This window comes from Chrysochloris asiatica, unplaced genomic scaffold (genome assembly GCF_000296735.1).
Source record: "Chrysochloris asiatica unplaced genomic scaffold, ChrAsi1.0 scaffold00003, whole genome shotgun sequence".
Classification (NCBI taxonomy): Eukaryota; Metazoa; Chordata; class Mammalia; order Afrosoricida; family Chrysochloridae; genus Chrysochloris; species Chrysochloris asiatica.
The window spans coordinates 39,382,129-39,400,651 of NW_006408521.1; the positions used below are offsets into that span (position 1 = coordinate 39,382,129).

General features: G+C 44.8%; 1 protein-coding gene across 1 annotated transcript in view; it reads left to right on the forward strand.

Annotated features, from left to right (window-relative positions):
* Positions 1-18,523, forward strand: part of RBM20 (RNA binding motif protein 20) — a 271,185-nt gene that overhangs the window by 249,667 nt on the left and 2,995 nt on the right. Inside the window, exons 13-16 of the mRNA XM_006831482.1 lie at positions 3,185-3,268; positions 4,339-4,978; positions 7,392-7,526; positions 15,061-15,182. Coding sequence (XP_006831545.1) covers positions 3,185-3,268; positions 4,339-4,978; positions 7,392-7,526; positions 15,061-15,182 — 981 coding nt within the window. The remainder of the gene's footprint in view (positions 1-3,184; positions 3,269-4,338; positions 4,979-7,391; positions 7,527-15,060; positions 15,183-18,523) is intronic.

The window sequence follows — 18,523 nt, forward strand, 5'->3', positions numbered from 1 at the left end:
TAGTGATCGTGAGCATTTCTTCATATGTTTGTTGGCTGCCCTGATCTCTTCCTTACTGAAGTGTCTGTTCATATCCTGTGCCCACTTTTTAATTGGATAAGTGGATGTTTTTTAACCAACAAATGTACTCTCACAGTTTGTTGTTGTTAAGTGCCGTCAAGTCAGTTCCGACCCGTAGCGACACTGAACAGGGTTTCCGAGGCTGTAAATCTTTACGGGAGCAGAAACCCTCATCTTTCTCCCACGGACCAGCTGGTAGTTTTAAACTGCTGACCTTGCGGTTCACAGCCCAATTCGTAACCACTACGCTACCAGAGCTCCTCACAGTTTAGGAGGCTAGAAGTCCAAATTCAGAGTTTCAGTTCCATGGGAAAGCTTTCTCTCTAAGTTGACTCTGGAGAAAGATCCTGGTTTCCTTTCAGCAGCTGAATGTCCTTCTCCATGCATATTGGCATCAGTCTTCCTAGGAGCTTCCTAGGATCTAGGGGTTACACCTTGCAGGGACCTCAGGTCTAAAGGACACACTTCACTCCCAGCTCCACTTTGTTGGTGCTAGTAGATTCCCCCTGAGCTCCTCTTGCTTGTGTAATCTCTTTTATATCTCAAAAGAGATGGACTCAAAACACAACCTAATCCTGTACATTGCATCCAGCCTCATTAACATCAGAAGAGTGAGGATTTACAACACAGACTATTTGTAACAGGTCAGGGCTGATCACAGCAGATGACAGTGGGGGCAGCTATTACATCATTACGTAACTGCCAATCCACTGAGCCTCCTGGCCCAGCCATGACCAAGGGGAATGTTTAAGCGAGAAGGTATGGTTGTACATATTGGAACAATCATTCTGGGTAACTTGAGGAGAGAGATTTGGAAGGAGGTCACATAGCAGCTTGGGATGCCAATCAAGAGGCAGTTTGACACTAGCCCACTGCTTACAACAATCTAATATCTTGGTTGAACTGGAATGGACAGCTGGGACTGGCTGCGTTTGTCTGTTTCCCTCATGGCTTCCAGTTGGTTCATTCCAGTCCAGCCCCCTACTGAGAATGTTTATTTTTACCCCAGGTTTTCTAAATCAACTCAGAAACCCTATACTGGGTTGCTATGAGTCAGAACCCACTTAATAACAACAGTTCTGAATCAGAGCTACATTTTAACAAGATCACCAGATGATTGTCAGAATCGCCATTTTAAGGTATATATAAGAGCCCCTGGGGACTCTTGTTAAAATGTAGATTCAGTATATCTGGATGGAAAGATGTGCTCAGCAGGGGTTTGAATCTAGGCGAACTGGCTCAAAGCCTGGTTTCTCCTAAACTGCTACTCTCACGTAGAAGTGCTCCCAGTCAAGATGAGCAGGATCTCATATAGTTTGGGAGCTTCAGATCCTGCAAGGCCCCCTCTGCCTTCCCCACTTGAACTGCAGGGTGTTGGCTCCAAAACCTAGACACGTAGCTACAAGGACAACTAGGAAAACGGAAGGATTCTTTATTTTGATGAGGGAGAGCCATGGCTAATTTATTCAGGGAGACAAAAATAAAGAAAAGTGGTCACCTTTTAGTAGAAGCCGTGGGTGCTGATGGCTAAAAAGGCATTTGTGGCTGCTCTAAACTAAGAAACTTTAGCAAAGCTTTCTCAGTGGAATCTTCCGCTCCAAACACTGGAAAGAACCAGGGCCTGAAGACGTGAACTATCTGTTCTGCCTGGCGATAACTGGGTAAACCTGTTGGCCCTGAGCTTCTGCCCCAGCTGGCTGTTTCTCAGTTGAAGGGGTGTGTGTCTAGTTGTAAGAAACTAGAGCTAGAATTGAGTTGTTTACTTTGAAACAACCTCAGCCAAAAATGTCTAGAAAATGTAACTTGTCTCTGAGGAAACCTGAGGGGAGTCATTGATTTGGTGGCCAAAGTTTTAGTCATGGGGATATGTCCCCCATAAACTGCAAAAGCAGAGGTTGGCAAGCTTGCTACAAAAGGCCAGATAGAAAATAATTTAAGCTCTGGGGGCCAAGAAACAAAACTGAGAATCTTAAGTAGGTATTTATAGCACCATTAAAAATGTAACTATTTAAAGATGTAAAAACCTCTAAGCTCTGGACCATGCAGCGCTAGGCAGAGGGCCAGATACGGCTTCAGACTAGAGTTAGCAAACTCCCGATCGTTGTTAACTGCTGTCAGGTTAACTCAAGTCATCCTCGTGGCTGACGGAACGAAACTCTGCGAGGTCCTGTGCCCTCCCCATGATCGGTTACAAATTGGGCTGTTGTAATCCATAGGGTTTTCACTGACTGCGTTTCTAAAGTAGATTATCAGGCCTTTATTGCTAGTCTTTCTTAGTGTGAAAACTCCTGTTCAGCATCATAGCAACATGCAACCTTCCACTGTGCATGAGGAGCCTGGGTCTCTTGCATGGAAGGCAGAACGTTCGACCACTAAACCACACACGCCTCTCAGCCCCTGATCGATGTTGTTAAGTGCCATCAAGTTGGTTCCAACTCATAGCGACCACCAACCTTGTAGTTCAGTGCTTATCCTACAATGCCTTTCCAGGACTCCAGCCCCTGGTTAGAGAACGGAATTCTCAACCAAGCAGCTTTCAGCTGTTATATTTCATAACCATGGGTATTATTATCATGAGGGGTTTAATTAAAAGCAGAGAGTGGAAGAGATTTCGGGTTTGGGCTGTAGCTCTATCTAGGCCAGATAAGGCAACAGAGAGGTGAGAGGGGTAGCTTCCTACCCATAGTGGTTTGTTCTTTTGTATGTCTGAGGCAGGTCTGTTGGAGAGATATCACCAGGATGACAGCTAATCCCGGGGTCTGAACCTGTACAAGCCAATCTACCCTTTGCCTCTTCTGCTCACCCTCATTGTCCACAGAATTTCACAGCTACAAAAATACCAGTTCACCCTCTCCCTGTAAGACACTGGGCCAGCCTTTTAGCCACTGCTCTGTCTCCATTTGACTGTGTGACGTTGGCCCAATTACTTAACCTTTCTGAGCCTCTCTTTCTCATCTGTGAGATGAAAATATAATACGATTTGCCTCGGGAGTTTGTGAGGCTAAAGGAAAGGCTGTATGGGGTATGCATCTGACTACTGTGTTTGATAGCATTATTTTTTCCTTGGTGCGCCTTCAGCCATTGTTCAATGTTGTTTGCTTTGTTCTGTCCTTCCTTTTTTAAGGCTGGAATGGAAGATAGCCCCCAATCATTGGGCAGGCAGAAGGGAACAGAGGCCTTGGATCCAGAAAATACCAGGAAAAAGAAGGTAGTTTGTCCAGATGCCAGCAGTTTAGCCACATCTGCACAACAGTCATTGGGGACCATGTCTTAGGAGTCCCCATTCTGCTTAGTGATGACCCACGGAGTGGACTGTGTCCGAGACCCACAGTGGCTCCATCAATGGGCCAATCCTCCCAGCATTTCTTGAGGGAATAACTTTTACCTAGGAGCTTCACAGTTTTTACTGAGGCAGACTTTGCCCACATGCCTGGACTCTGCCTCATACACTGTGAACTTGACTGTGCCTCGTAAGATAAAACATGGACTCAAAAAAGACCCAGGCTTCAGAGCCAGGCTCCCGAAATAGACCAGCAGTTCCTTCGGGGACTTTGGGCTCTTGAGTGGGGGCCCTGACCTGGGCAGGCCCAGACCCTGGGATTAACAAGACATCCATTGTTCTTGTAAAGATTATTTTACTTAATTAAAATGAAAAACTCAGCTTTAGTCTTCCTGGGCTGGGACTGCCATAGAAAAAAAATAAATAAATGTCCTTGGGCCATGGCCAGCTTCGTGCCTTTCCGGTCAGGGGAGGCGGGAGAAATGGCTATCACCAGCAGGGAAGCTGATCTGTGAAATCTGTCTGCTGGGTCTGTAGGTTGCTGGGGACATCAAGGGGAAAGTTTCAGGAGGGGCCAAGTCTGCTCCATGACTATGGAAGTTGCACCCTTGCTGAAAGAGGGTACTTGAGAGATCACAACCTGATTTATCTAGAGTTTATAGCTTAATCATTCATTCATTCAAAAACTATTTGTTGAACATTTACAATGTGCTGGGAGTTGAAATTCTTTGAGTGACTTTAAACATGATGGATTAAGCATTAAGAGCTTATTCTAAATCCTGTGTGGTTTTGAGCATCAGACTAAGGCTGAGTCAGTGATGTTGGACTTCTGTGGTTTATAGCTACTAACTACCCAGTAATTGCTCCCAGCTAGAAGAATGTTCGGGATCTCTCTGCTTTGAAGGGTCCTAGTGGTCAAGATTTGCATGCACCCTCTGGGTGAATAGCAGAACTCATTCCTAATCATCCCCTGACCGCCTTTCTGCATTTGTGTACAGGAACAAGATTGTGACAGTGAAAGTGAGGCAGAGGGGGAGAGCTGGTATCCCACCAACATGGAGGAGCTGGTCACTGTAGATGAGGTGGGGGAAGAAGATTTTATCATGGAACCGGACATCCCAGAGCTGGAAGAAATTGTGCTCATTGACCAGAGAGACAAACCCTGCCCAGAAACATGCCCTGGTGGGACAGACACCTTAGACCTGGACTTGGCCAAGGAAGGAGTCAAGAGTATGGATACTGGGGCTCCAGAAATCAACATCAAGTCAGTCAAAGAACTGCCTTCTGTTTCCGGGAGCTGCCCGGGTGACATGGACGTGGAAACACTAGGCCTAAATCGGGATGCTGAGCGGAAGCCAGCTGAATTTGAAACAGGCCACTCACTGACGGCTTCAGATTGCTACGAGAAGGAGGCCACGGGAGCAGACGCAGAGGTTCGTCCGGACCCTGCAGTCCAGCAAATGTCTTCCCCCAAGCCAGCAGAGGAGAGGGCCCAGCAGCCTAGCCCAGCTCTCGATGACATGGCCAGGGAGACCCCCGAAGATGGGGCTTGTGAAGGCAGCGCTCTGGAGGAGAAAGCCAGCCCTGCCACTGAAAACGACCTCCAAAGCCAGGCTTGCCAAGGAGGAGTGACCCAGGGTAACTACCTCCCTTTTCTCATATACGGTTGGGTTGATCAAGACCACTGCTCACCTAAAGCATACGGGCATGTGCAGGCTGAAACGGATACCAGTAAGGTTTCCACAGCATTTCAGCCAGTGCAGAAAGAAACTTAGAGGCAATCTTCTAAGAGCCCGGCAAAACCGTTAGAGCATTTAGGGCAGGGGTGGGGAACGTCCATCTCACAGGCCATATAAGGCCCTCAAAATCATTTGGTCTGGCCCTGCCAAGGCAGCAACATTTCCAGCCATCACATTGTCATTGTTGTTGTTAAGTGCCATCGAGTCAGTTCCAACTCACAGCCACCCCATATAGTGTTTCCAAGGAGCGGCTGGGGAGTTTGAACCGCCTATCTTGTGGTTCAAGTTGACCTTTTGGTCCAGTGCTTTATCACACAGCACCACACACGTTGTTGTTGTTGTGATGTGCCGTGGAGTCAGTTCCAACTCATAGTGACCCTGTACAGGGTTTCCAAGGCTTTAAATCTTTACAGAAGCAGAAAGCCTCATCTTTCTCCCACGGAACTGTTGGTAGTTTCGAACTGCTGACCCTAAGGTTAGCAGCCTGATTCATAACCACTACGCTACCGGAGCTCCATTTGTTGTTAAGTGCCATCGAGTCGGTTCCGACCCATAGCGACCCTGTACAGGGTTTCTGAGGGTGTAAATCTTTACGGGAGTAGAAAGCCTCATCTTTCTCCCACAGAGCGGCTGGTAGTTTCGAACCGCTGACCTTAAGGTTCGCAGCCCGATTCGTAACCACTACGCTACCAGAGCTCCATTAGGGTTGAGTTAATTAAATGTTTGACCAAATATAGCAGACTAATTTTTAAGTTGATAATTTTGTATGGCCCACAATTGATATTGTAAATTTTGGCAGAAAAAGGGTTCGCCACCCCGATTTGGTGTGTCCTGGTATGGCGCTATGGGCTAATGCGCTGGATTGCAAAGTTGGTTTGAACCACAAGGTTACTGACTCAAGCTCACCAGCTGCTCCTTGGAAACCCTATACAGAGTTGTTATGAGTCGGAACCAGCTCGACGGCACTTAACAACAACAACCTCTACTTTAGGAGAATGATATAAAGGAAATCAGCCAGGAAGCTGAAAATTTTCAGACATAAACTTAGATAGGACAGTGTTGTTAGAATTTATGGGAGACCACAGAGATTCTGACAACCTAAGTGAACTTGAGTTGTCAGCAAAATGAGTGGGATCAGTCAGCAGGTTCTCATGTCTGAAGGTTGAAGACCACCCAGACGTATTTTGTGAGGCCTGAGGCATGGAACTGGAGTGTGCGAGGACCAAGGATGAGGGGTTCCCAAAGGAGGGTTCCCCATTCTACTACCTCAGACCCATTGATCTCCAGGGTCTGGCAGTGAATCGTGTCCTGGGATCTCCTCTGCCTCCCTCAGAGGTGATGTTGTGTCCAGGCCCGACACTATGACATCATGAAAGAGAGTTTAAAATAGACTAAGCCAGGTCTTATCTGCCAAATGGAGAGTCAGATCCATCCAGGGTTACGGGAGGGGGAAGGCGCAGGGAAGGAACACTAGTAGTCTTTATTATTCTCACTTAGAAAACACTTCGAGATTTATTCTAAGGAAAACCTGCAGTGTGTACCAGAGACTAAAAGAAAGGGGACAAGAGGCAGTTGGCAGAAAATTGAGGGGCATGTCTTCAATAAGAAATACAGTGCTCTGTGGTGGTCAGAGGCTAGGGTTTTCTCCAGTAACTCTGATCTTGGAGCTGTTTTTTTCACCTGTGTGAATCTGGGTCTCCATGGAAACTGAGCCATGAACTGCCTTCTGGTTGCTAGAGAAACCCAGAGGCCCGGGCTGGTTCTGTGGAAGGCAGGAGAAAGGAGGAACTAAACTGTCACCTTGCCCTGATTGAACCCCCTTTGATTTTGTCATTTTAGTCTCAACACACATTGATGTGAGTGGCTTGTTGACCTTACCCAGTGTTTGGCATTCACAGTTAATGATACTGCTTGACAAGCTTGGGGTCGAATGGCACTGCCTCACCAGCCTCCGTATTCCCAAGATGTCAGCACAGTTTTTGTACTTTCAGAATGGTTCTGGCTGCAGGGATGACATGCTACTGACTTGAGGGTGTGGGGTGGATCATCCCAATGGAAGCTATCCAAATCCATTCCCCCTGGACTGAATGCACTAATTTGCCAAGTTTTACTCGGTGTGGCATCCTTTCAGCAGTGGAAAACGCCTCATTGTGGTGCTTTGGCTCTAATTAGTAGTGATTTTCCTAGTTTCATGTTATTAAGCAGCCCAAGTGATAATCTTGAACTCATGGTAGTATAGGGATCCGAATTGCAGGATTTCTTTGAGGCATACTGTGTTCCTTTAGTTCTTTGCCTTGGCTCCTGTTTTTCAGAAAACTCCAGGTACATGGAAATGAAATCCCTGGACACAAGGTCACCAGAATACACTGAAGTGGAGCTGAAACAGCCCCTTTCTCTGCCTTCCTGGGAACCAGAGGATGTGTTCAGTGAACTTAGCATTCCTCTAGGTAAGTGAAATCCACCACTCTTCCTGAGAATTCAGCTTCAGAAAATGGTGGTTCTATAGCAACATCTAAGCATGAGTCGACTTTTTGTCATTTGCCATTATTGTTGTCGCTTTTCATATCTGATGCAATAACTTACATTTGCAAGGTGCTGCAATTTCAGTCTCCCTTGAAAGACCAGATGCCCCATGTGGCCAGACCTTTAGAGAACACCACGGCCCTGGAACCCAGAGCTAAGAGGATCTTGCTCTCCTGTCTGGGGAGGCTGTTTTCCTGGCCACACTGAGCCTCTAAGCTCAGCCCCTATTCAAGCCAGAAAGCAGAGGCCTCATGGCCTCCACAAAGTCAACAGAAAGAGAAACAAACCTCTTCTGCTGTTGTCTTCCTCCCATCGTTGCCATTGTCCTGCCGTAAACAATACCTCATTCTTCCTCTTTGAGAATCCAGCTTCTCTGAGCTAGTAGTGATGGTGAGTAGACTGTGTCTGGGGAGACCCTATGTAGTTGACACAGGGAGCTTTGGACAGACAGATACCAGATCTGTACTCTTCTGTCTTCATTTACTGGGTGATTGTCCCCTCAGGTAAGTCAGTTTCCCAATCCACCATCTGGAATTGGGTCAACTTGGTGGTTTTCAGCAGGGTGGTGATGCAGGGTGATAGTATTAGAATCAGAGAGGGCTCCTCTTCAAACAGGGGAGTTTAGCCAAAATCTCAGGGTTGGGTAGTTTGGGGAAGTCTCCCAGGAGATTCAGACACCACCACTCTGCCCTCATCCCCACAACTCCCAATGAAACCCCCCCCATCTTTGAGTCTGTATTAATTGTAAAAGACAAAGCAGGGAGACAAAAGAGAATAGAGCTGCTCAGCAGGAGGGAATTGGGTCTGGGTGGGAAAGTGTGACAAGAAAGAGCAGGTAACGTAGTTAGATGATGGCTGATACCCTCCTATAGGGAAGGGGCCAGTCATCTTCTCCCCCAAAGTTTCTGTTTTCCTCTCTTCTCCTTTAAAAATACTCTTATTATTTCTTTCCTCTAAATGTGCCATTTTTATGAAGTTAGATTTGAGAGCAAACTTCCTTCTTTTGTTTCTTAAGGAGCAAATTAGCACAACATCCATCCCTTAGGACAAAAAAAAAAAAAAAAAGGAACAAATGCTGACCTTTGAATGAACTGAGATGACTGTAGTGAATGTTTTTTATTTGGTTCTGTTTTATTAAGATAAAATTGACATTCTAAAGGGTTCATAGGCAATGAGTACATTCACGATGTTGCAAAACCTCAATCTAGCTCCAATACCTTTTCATCAATCCAGGGGCAAACCCAGCACTCTTTAGGCAGTTGTTTCTAGTTCCCCACTTCCCCCTGCCCCTGACAGCCACTAGTCTGCTTTCTCTCTCTATGGATTTGTCTGTTCTGGATCTTTTCATCTCAGTGGAATGACATAATCTGTAGTCTTTTGTGTTTGGCTTCACTTGTTGCTCTTAAGTGCTTTTGAGTCATTCTGACCCATAGTGAGGCTGTATAAGGTTTCCAAGGAGCAGCTGGTAGGTTTGAACCGGCAGCCTTGTGGTTCACAGTCCAGTGCTTATCCTATAGCACCGCACCAGGACTCCACTTAGCATCACATTTTTATGTTTTCTCCTCACTGTACCATGCTTCAGTACTTCATTCTGTTGGGTGTTTTAACCCCAAAAGACAGTTGCAAAGGCTGACTTTCAGAAGAAAGCTGTGACACGTGGTTCAGTCATGCAGTCAGGAAATATTTACTAGAGAACATGGCAATGTGCTGGGAACTTTGGGGAAACCAAGAAATGGAACACGAGTCTCTTATCATCCAAGAACTTGGCATTTAATTGAGATATACAAGCAAAAATTCAGAATAAATTCTGCTACCTTGTAATTGGTTGGTGGTGGCTGTGTACCATGGAGTTGGTTATAAGAGCAGAAAACCTCATCTTTCTCCCGAGGAATAACTGGTAGATTTGAACTGCTGACCTTTCGGTAAGCAGCCCAACAGGTCACCCGCTATGTCACCAGAGCGCCTTACCTCATAATTAATGCCCTTTTTGTTCATTTATTTGTTTTTATTGTGAAAAGTATGAAAGATAGAGGCAAAAATTTATTAGTGAGTACCAGAGGCTGGGGAAGGGAGATATTGCCTAAGGAGGACTGAGTTTCAGTTTGGAGTGATGACAAATTTTGGGAACTAGAATAGTGGTATAGTGGTGAAGGCTGCACAACATGATGAATGTAATTAACTCCACTTAGAAATGGTGAAAGTGGCAATTTTTTGTTACATATATTTTATCAGATTACCTTTTTTTAAAATTGAAAAGATTATTTTAACTAAACGAAAACTATATGAAGTGAATGTTCACAGTTTTATCTCTTCCCTCCTGTCTCTCCCCAGCTTCACATGCTGGGTAATTTCCTCCCATAAAAACAAGATCACACTGTACACACAATGTTCTGCAATTTGCTTTTTTCACCTAACATGGCTCTTAGAGATCTTTTCATGCTGGAACATTCTCACCATTCCATGTTAAAGATGTACCAGACACTGCTAATTCATTTCTGTACTGATGAATATTTCAGTTGTTTGAAGTTTGTTTATTTTGTTTTTTGCCATTATAAAAATGCTATAATAGCCAAGTTTTCATTTTTATCATTTACCATATGACATTCTTGTCTTGTTGAATCTTCTCAAAGACCTCTATAAATTAAGTCATATTTTTATTCCTATTTTACAGGTTAGAAACCTGAGATGCATGGTCACAAGGCTAAAGCTTGGCAAAGACTAGAGTCAAGCTGCAAACTCGAGTCATGTGACTAGAGCCATGTTCTTAACTTCTGTGCTCTGCTACCTCCAAGGAGTTGTAGGGTCATATGTATTTGCATTTTAAATTTCATGATTGCTACTAAATTACGTTCCAAAAATTATACCAGTTCTCACTACCACTTTGTATAAAAATTCCCATTTCTCCATGCCCCTGCCAGCCCTGAATGTTATAGTTCTTTAATCTTCGCCAGTCTGTTAGCAGGAATATGGTATCTTTAATAAAAAGTTCTGAGGTATAAATGGGCAAACAAACAATTGAGCCTATCAAAAGTATATAATTTGGTTTGTTTTGACATTTCCACACCTTTGAGAATATCATCACATTCAAGTTAGTAAACATACCCATCACCCTCAAAAGTTTCTTCTTGCTCCTTTGTAATCTTCCCTTCTCCGTACCGCAGCCTACTGGCAACCACTGATCTGCTTTGTGTTACTAAATATTAGTGAGCATTATTGTTGTTGTTGTAAGGAGCTCTGGTAGCGTAGTGGTTACGAATCGGGCTGCGAACCTTAAGGTCAGCGGTTCGAAACTACCAGCCGCTCCGTGGGAGAAAGATGAGGCTTTCTACTCCCATAAAGATTTACACCCTCGGAAACCCTGTACAGGGTCACTATGGGTCGGAACCGACTTGACGGCACTTAACAACAACAACAACAATTGTTGTTGTACCGTCGAACCAGTTCCAACTCATAGCAACCCTATATAGGATTTCTGAGAAGTAGCTGGTATGGTATGTACTTTTTTGCCTCTTTGTTGTTAAGGGCCATTGAGTCGGTTTGGACGTGTAGCAATCCTGTATAGATTTTCCGAGGAGCAGCTAGTGGGTTTGAACCTTGTGGTTGGCAGTCCAGTGCTTATCCTGCAGTGCCACATCAGGACGCCACATAATTACTTTGGGATTTATTCATTCTGTGGGTGTACCAGGAGTTTGTTCCATTTTATTGTTGAGGACTATTGCAGTGTGGACATGGATGTACCACGTTTTGTTTATCCATTCACCTGTTCATGGACATTTGGGTTGTTTTCAGTTTGGGACTAGTATAAATTACACTTATTTACAGTCTTCAGTTAGCTTTGAAACCCATTGTCTTTTTGATTCCCTGAAGAAGGGCATGCTACTGTTCTCCACAGTTTACAGATGCAAATGAATCAGCAGCTGAGCCCCAGCGACTTCTTCAAGATCACACAGGAAGTCCAGGTCAGAATGCAGGATTTCTGATCCGAGTTTGCTCTGTCTACCTTTTTTTCCAGTTCAGGAGGCACAGTGTAAGAAAGGCTGCTTTGTGTAGTCCTGAAGATCACAGACTAGAATCTGCCCCGCTGGGTTCAAATCCCAACCCTCCTACCCGCTGACTAGGTGCCAGAAGACAAAGTCAGTTTCTTCTTCTGTGAACCAGGGATGATAATAGCTACCTACTTCTTAGAGTTATTTTGAGAATTAAATAAATGAATACTTGGTGCCTTCCAATATCCCACCCCAAAAAACAAAACAAAAACAAGAAAACTTTTGCCATCAAGTCAGTTCCAACTCAAGATGACCCATGTGTATCCGAATAGAATTGGGTTCCAGGGCACTTTCAAGGACTGTAATCTTTCAAATGTAGAATTTCAAGCTTTTTTCCAAAGTTCCTCTGGGTGGATTTGAACTTCCAACCTTTCAGTTGGTAACCAAATACTTAACCATTTGCACCACTCAGGGACTCCCAATGTCTACCAATTACCGTTGTAAAGTACAGTTGAATCGGTACCGAATCATAGCAACCCTCTTTAGGGTTTCTGAGAAGTGGTTGGTGGGTTTCAACTGCTTACATTGTTGTTAACAGTTCAGTGCTTATCCTACAGCACCATACCAGGCCCCTGACCAAGAGAAGATACTTAGTAAGGTTTGTCTATTGCTTTTACTTGGGGTCCTGTTATGGCATTGTAGGATCAACACTGGACTACAACACTGGACAAGGTTGGCAATTCAAATTCACCAGCTGCTCCTCCGAAATCCTACGGACTCGACAGCACTTAACAACACAACAACATTTGTGTTTGTTTGTTCATGAAATGTACTTATTGAGACCTACTGTGCTTCCTCTCCCTGTAGCTGCGTCCTCCATCTCCTTCCAGGATCAGTCACTGCTGCTGAGAGACTGCTAGAGTAGAAGAGCAGGAAGGGGAAACGAGGAATTCTGAGGACTGAGTGCACCGTTAGGAAGGAGGAAGGCCAGGTCTTGTTGTCCAGAGAAAGGCTATTGCTGGAGTGGACGTGGAACTGGGAAGGGTACACACCCACTCTGTGGGCCTGCCAAGGCCTCCTCTTCCCAGGACTGAGCACCATCACCTGCTAAACACGAGTTCCCCATTCATCCATCCTAGGTTTACTGGGACGATGGAGTTATAATTACCCTCACCCAGGAGCTATTATTAGAAGTCAAATGCAGCTTTAATTACCGTACTTAATAGAGTCTGGAAATTGGGAAGACCAAGTAGCTCCACGGCTTGTCAGTGCTGTGGCAGTTTTGTCTTGCTTCCCCTCAAATTCCAGAAGCGTCCTGAACTGGTGGTATGGCTGTCTTAGTGCCCACAACAACTCCCAGGAGCTCTAAGACAAGTTACCAATTGTTTGGGGATTTTTCCCACCCATTGCTTATGCCCACCACCTGGCTGTCCATTTGTTCTATTGTGGTGACTTGCATGTGCTATGATGCTGGAAGCTGTGCTGCTGGCATTTCATATACCAGCCGGCTCACCCATGGCAGACAGGTTTCAGCAGAACTTCCAGATTAAGACAGACTAGGAAGAAAGTCCTGGCAATCCACATCTAAAACCAGCCAATGACAAGCCTGTGGGCTACAATAGAACACTCTCTGATGGAGTGCTGGAAGACAAGCTATGTAGGCTGGGGAGTACACCGTGGACACAACAATGGGTTCAGTAATACCGAGGACCACAAAGATGGCGCCGGACTGGCTGATGTTTTGTTCTGTTCATTGTGTTCCTCTGTGTGTCCTTCTCTGAGCCCCTTATCCTGCTACATATGGCCAAATCTGACTCATAGAGAGCCTGTATTGGGTTTTGGAGAGCAGCTGGTGGGTTTGAACCATCAGCCTACAGTAAGCAGTCCAGTGCTTATCCTACGGCATCACACCAGGGCATATTATCTTTCAATTCCATTTTTCCAAGGACTCCTTGAAGCCCCCTCTTATACGTGTGTATGCATGTGAGTGTGTGTACATATATGTATGTATACAAGGGTAGGTCAAAAAGTATTACTACAAAACCCTAGAAACCTTTATTAGACAAAAATATCAAAATGTGAAGTTATTGTTTCTCAACATGTTCTCCATTTAGGTCTATATACTTCCGAAGGCACTAGTGGTATAGTGGGATGTGCATTGGGTTGCTAACCCAAAGGTCAACAGTTCAAACTCACCAGCTGCTCCATGGAGAACGATGAGGCTGCTCTGCCCCCATGAAGATCTAGTCTTAGAAACCCAAAGGGCAGCGTACTCTTGCCATACAGGATAGGGTCATTGTGAGTTAGGAGTTGGAATCAACCCTTTCCCAGTGAATTCTGAGCTCCTTGAGAATACAACATTGGCACCCTCAAGGGACTCAAATGGTGTTCCTTTTCAGTGTTCTTTGAATTTGGGGAACAAAATGAAGTCTGAAGGGACAGGATCAGATGGGGTACGGCTTCCCAAGGAAATTTCTATTGGATGCCTTTGCTACCCTTGAGGAATGAGCAGATGCCTTGTCATGATGATGGGAAAAACAAAAAACCTCAGCACGACTTTCCTGGCCTTCCCGCGCTCAACCCCCCCCCCCCCCCCGTAGTTTTTTTTCTGTTTTCTTGAAACTTCTTCACAATAATCTCCACGCTCATCCTGTGTCCTCTGAAAAGACTCTATCAAGATGACCTCTTGGGAATGCCAAAAAACAGTCACTATAACCTTCTGAGCTGACTTTTTTTCCTTGAATTTAACTGGCCCTGCAGATTCCCCTATTTGGAATGGACAAGTATACCACTGAGTGAACTTGTCTGCAGCCAACTACTGATTTTTAAACACATTTTGTTTGGAATAAACCCACACAAGTATGAACTGGCACCCTGGTAAGAAGGCCTTTTTACTTACCCTTATACTGTGTATATATAGAGAGAGTGTGTGTGTACACATACACACATCCTATGTATAGATAAATAGTGTAAAAGGAAATATTTGTGTTGGCATGACTCTGGGTGATTTTTCCTCATTTTTATTTGTTTTTAATTTTTTTCTTTAATGAAAATAATTCTAAAATAAACAAAACTGAGCGAATTCTTCCGGAACATCAGCCATGTCAGCCAGAAAGAGATACAGGGTGGAGAAATGAAATCCAACTAATAATAATGTAAGAAATTGGGAGGACTTTCTTACTCTTATGTTCCCTGGAAGCAGTCTGCAAGTCCTAGATCCCACAGGACAGTTGCCCTCCACCCTGTTTCTCAGAGCCCTTCCCTTATATTCACAACCACTTATGAATGAAGTAGGTGCTAGTCTCTTGATCCTGTTTTGAAAATGAGGAAACTGAGGCTGGGAGAAACTCGGTAACTAGCCAAAGTCAACAGTGAGTGAGGGCTGGAGCCGGTCACTCCCGTTTCCACCCAAGCCACAGGGTCCTCCCACTGCCTTCCTAATGCCTGCTGGTCCATCCCCCAATCTCCCCAGGGATGGAGTTCGTGGTACCCAGGACTGGGTTCTATTGCAAGCTGTGTGGGCTGTTCTACACGAGTGAGGAGATGGCGAAGATGAGTCACTGCCGCAGTGCTGTTCACTACAGGAACTTACAGGTAACAGACTCCTTGCCTAGGACCCCAGGTGGCTCCCCAGCCTCCATGCTCAAACCAGGTTTCAGGCTCCCTGGAAGCCCTAGTCCTGCTTGCCTCTGTTTCTGCTCCCATTTTCAAGACCTAGGCTACTTGCCATTCCCCAAGCAGCCCATTCCTCTCTCTGCTTCTGTGAGTTTCCATCTCCTTCCACTGCACAGAGTCACTCACCAGGCTGCTCCTCCCAGTAGTTCTTAGAGCATCGTCTCTATGTTACCAATGAGAGCTTTCTATTCTATTTGAGTATTTGTTTTGTTTGCTTGTTTTTATCTCTGCCTCCCCTTCTAGCCTGAGAGTAGGGCTAGTGTTCACCTGGCCAGTGATTGGGTTAAAGTGGGGAGGGACCCTCTCCAAAAGACCTGGTTCTTCTGAATGCAGATATTGTCCATGTTTCTGTTGCCCTGTTTACTGGAATAAAGCCCACACTTAGGTTCCATGTAATTGTTCATTCACTCAGCAAATATTCATCACAGGCATACTCTATACTAGACACTGTTCTAGACACTGGGGGTACAACAGTGAAAAACACAGACAAAAGTCCCTGTCCTCATGGAGTTTTCATTCTAGCTCAGGGGACACACAATAAATAAATCAACAACCCGAGGATTGAAAAGTAACATATTAAAAATGCCCTGCCTACCATGTTTTTTCTAATCTAAACCACCATCAGTTATGTTGTTGTTATTGTTAGGTGCCATCGAGTCTGTACCGACTCATAGTGCTCCTGTGCACAACAGAAATAAGATACAACAGTTATAAGATATAATAGTATTTTTTACCTCCTCCTAAATGTTGCAAATTGAACAGTGATGCGAATCAGGCTGCTAACCTCAAGGTTGGCAGTTTGCAACTACCAGCTGTTCCATGGGAGAAAGATGAGGCTTTCTGCTCCTGTAAAGATTTACAGCGTTGGAAACCCTGTTGCAGGGTCACTATGAGTCAGAACTGACTCCATGGTACTTAACAACAACAACAACACCGTTGACTGTAAAACACATCTCTATTTTAGAGCTGTTAATGAGTTTAATATGGTACTACAGGTTAGAGTTGTTGTTGTTGTTGTTGTTAAGTGCCATCTAGTCGGAGTCAGTTCCCACAGGTTAGAGTACTAGACTGCAAAGTCAGTTTGAATCACAAGATCAGTGGTTCAAGCTCACCAGCTGTTCCTCGGAAACCTTAAGCCACCATGGGTCAGAACTGACTTGATGGCACTTAACAATGAGTTTAATGAGTGAGACTTTTTTTTATTTAAGTGTCTTAGACTAAATGAAATGTGGTGATATATTTTCTAATAGATGAGGGAGCTTCAAAAAGTTCATGGAAAAATGGGAATTAAAAGGTAATTGAATTTTGCATGAACTTTTCAAAGCCCTCCTTAAGATACCTAGCTAATATCCACTAGAATGTGGTTTTCATAATTAATCTCTGGTAAGGAGCTCTGGTAACGTAGTGGTTACGAATCGGGCTGCGAACCTTAAGGTCAGCGGTTCGAAACTACCAGCCGCTCCGCGGGAGAAAGAGGAGGCTTTCTACTCCCGTAAAGATTTACACCCTCGGAAACCCTGTACAGGGTCGCTATGGGTCGGAACCGACTCGACGGCACTTAACAACAACAATACACTGTTGTTGTTGTAGTTACATTTCTTCGGGTCAGTTCTGACTCATAGCGGCGACCCAGTATAGCATTTCCAAGGAGTGGCTGATGGGTTTGGATCACTCACCTTGCTGTTAGCAGTCCAGTGCTTATCCTACAGTGCCACAGATAGGCTAGCATTTAGTCATTTAACAAAATGCACACTATTTCAGAGTCTCACAGGTAAAATATCTGAATACATCGATAGCATCAGAATCGTTTGACCTCAACTTGGGAAGCCCACAGTGGTGGCCAATTCTGTCTGAACTTCAGTTAGTCATTACTGCTAAGACCACTGGGTCTTTGAATTGCCTCAGAGAAAAAGAGCTACTGCAGGGTCTCTTCCAATTTTTTAAAAGAACATTTTTTTTTTCTTGTGAATTGAGTGAAGGTTTACAGATAAGATCATCAGCTTTACATTCAACAAATTGCACTCTTTGTTTCATCTCAGTGATTACAATCCCCTTCCTTCAACAATTTATCCTACATCTTATGTTTCACAAATGAACAAGGCAAAAATATTTGATGTACACATACAAAACAAAAATATTTATTCGTGTAAATGTCCCAAGGGCACATTCTGCCAGCTAGTGTCCTACCCACAGACACCCACCCTTATTCAGTCCATGGGCCTAGAGCTTACAGCTGCTCTGTCTCTGCATGCCGTCATCTCTGCCACCATCTCTGCTGTCACTGATTTTATAGGTAGTATCTCACGCTCCACTCATGCTCTTCCTTCTTGATGATCGTGAGATCCTCTGTTCCTGAAATGAGTAACTACCCTCCCCCCTTTTAATTACATATCTTCTACAATTACAGTTGTGACAATCACAATTAATCCTACTAACAAATGAATTATAGAATCCTATCTCAACATCCTCCATCCCTTTTCACCAGCTCTATCTGGAAGAGAAGAAAACTATTCATTGGGGATTTTACCTTACCCTGGTTCCGAGATTCTCAACCAGGGATGTTTTTCAAAATTATCTACTAGGTCAGATTCAGTAGGATGGGGCCCTGGAATATATAATTTGGGAAAGTTCTCAAAACTATCTGAATTAATAACTCTTAGTTAAGACACCCAGATGTGGACCGACTCCCACACTTTACAATGGAGGAAACTGAATCCCAGAAAAGGTACAGTGTGTGCCAGGCCATGCAGTGAGTGAGTTAGTTACTGGACCTGGGACTAGATAGATCACCTGATTCCTCATCATTTTCACTCTCTTAAACTGCCCTGCAAAATGAGACCTGCAATTATGGCCTGGATTACCATCTGCGAGGGCCTGTCACTGACTATGACGTAACCCAGGTCAGTTAAGCCTCTTGATTTCCCTCCAGAGAAAAAAACACTCTGTGACCAAGGCTGACCTCGCCTGGGGGAGGGCAGTGAGAGTCTGACTTGGCCACAAAATAGTTGTCTGCCCTGAAGACAACTTCACCCACACTTATGTACCCACCAGCTATCTGCCCCACCACCACTCCCACCTTACCACCACCACCCCCTCCACTCTCTACTCCTAGGATGAACCCAGAGAACGGCAGGGCTGGAAGGGGTCTTAGAGATCCAGTTCAAATTGGACTCCACAGAGTCAGCTGATGGCAGTTGCCAACCCTGCTCTCTCTCTCTCTCTCTCTCTCTCTCTCTTTCTCACACATACACACACACACA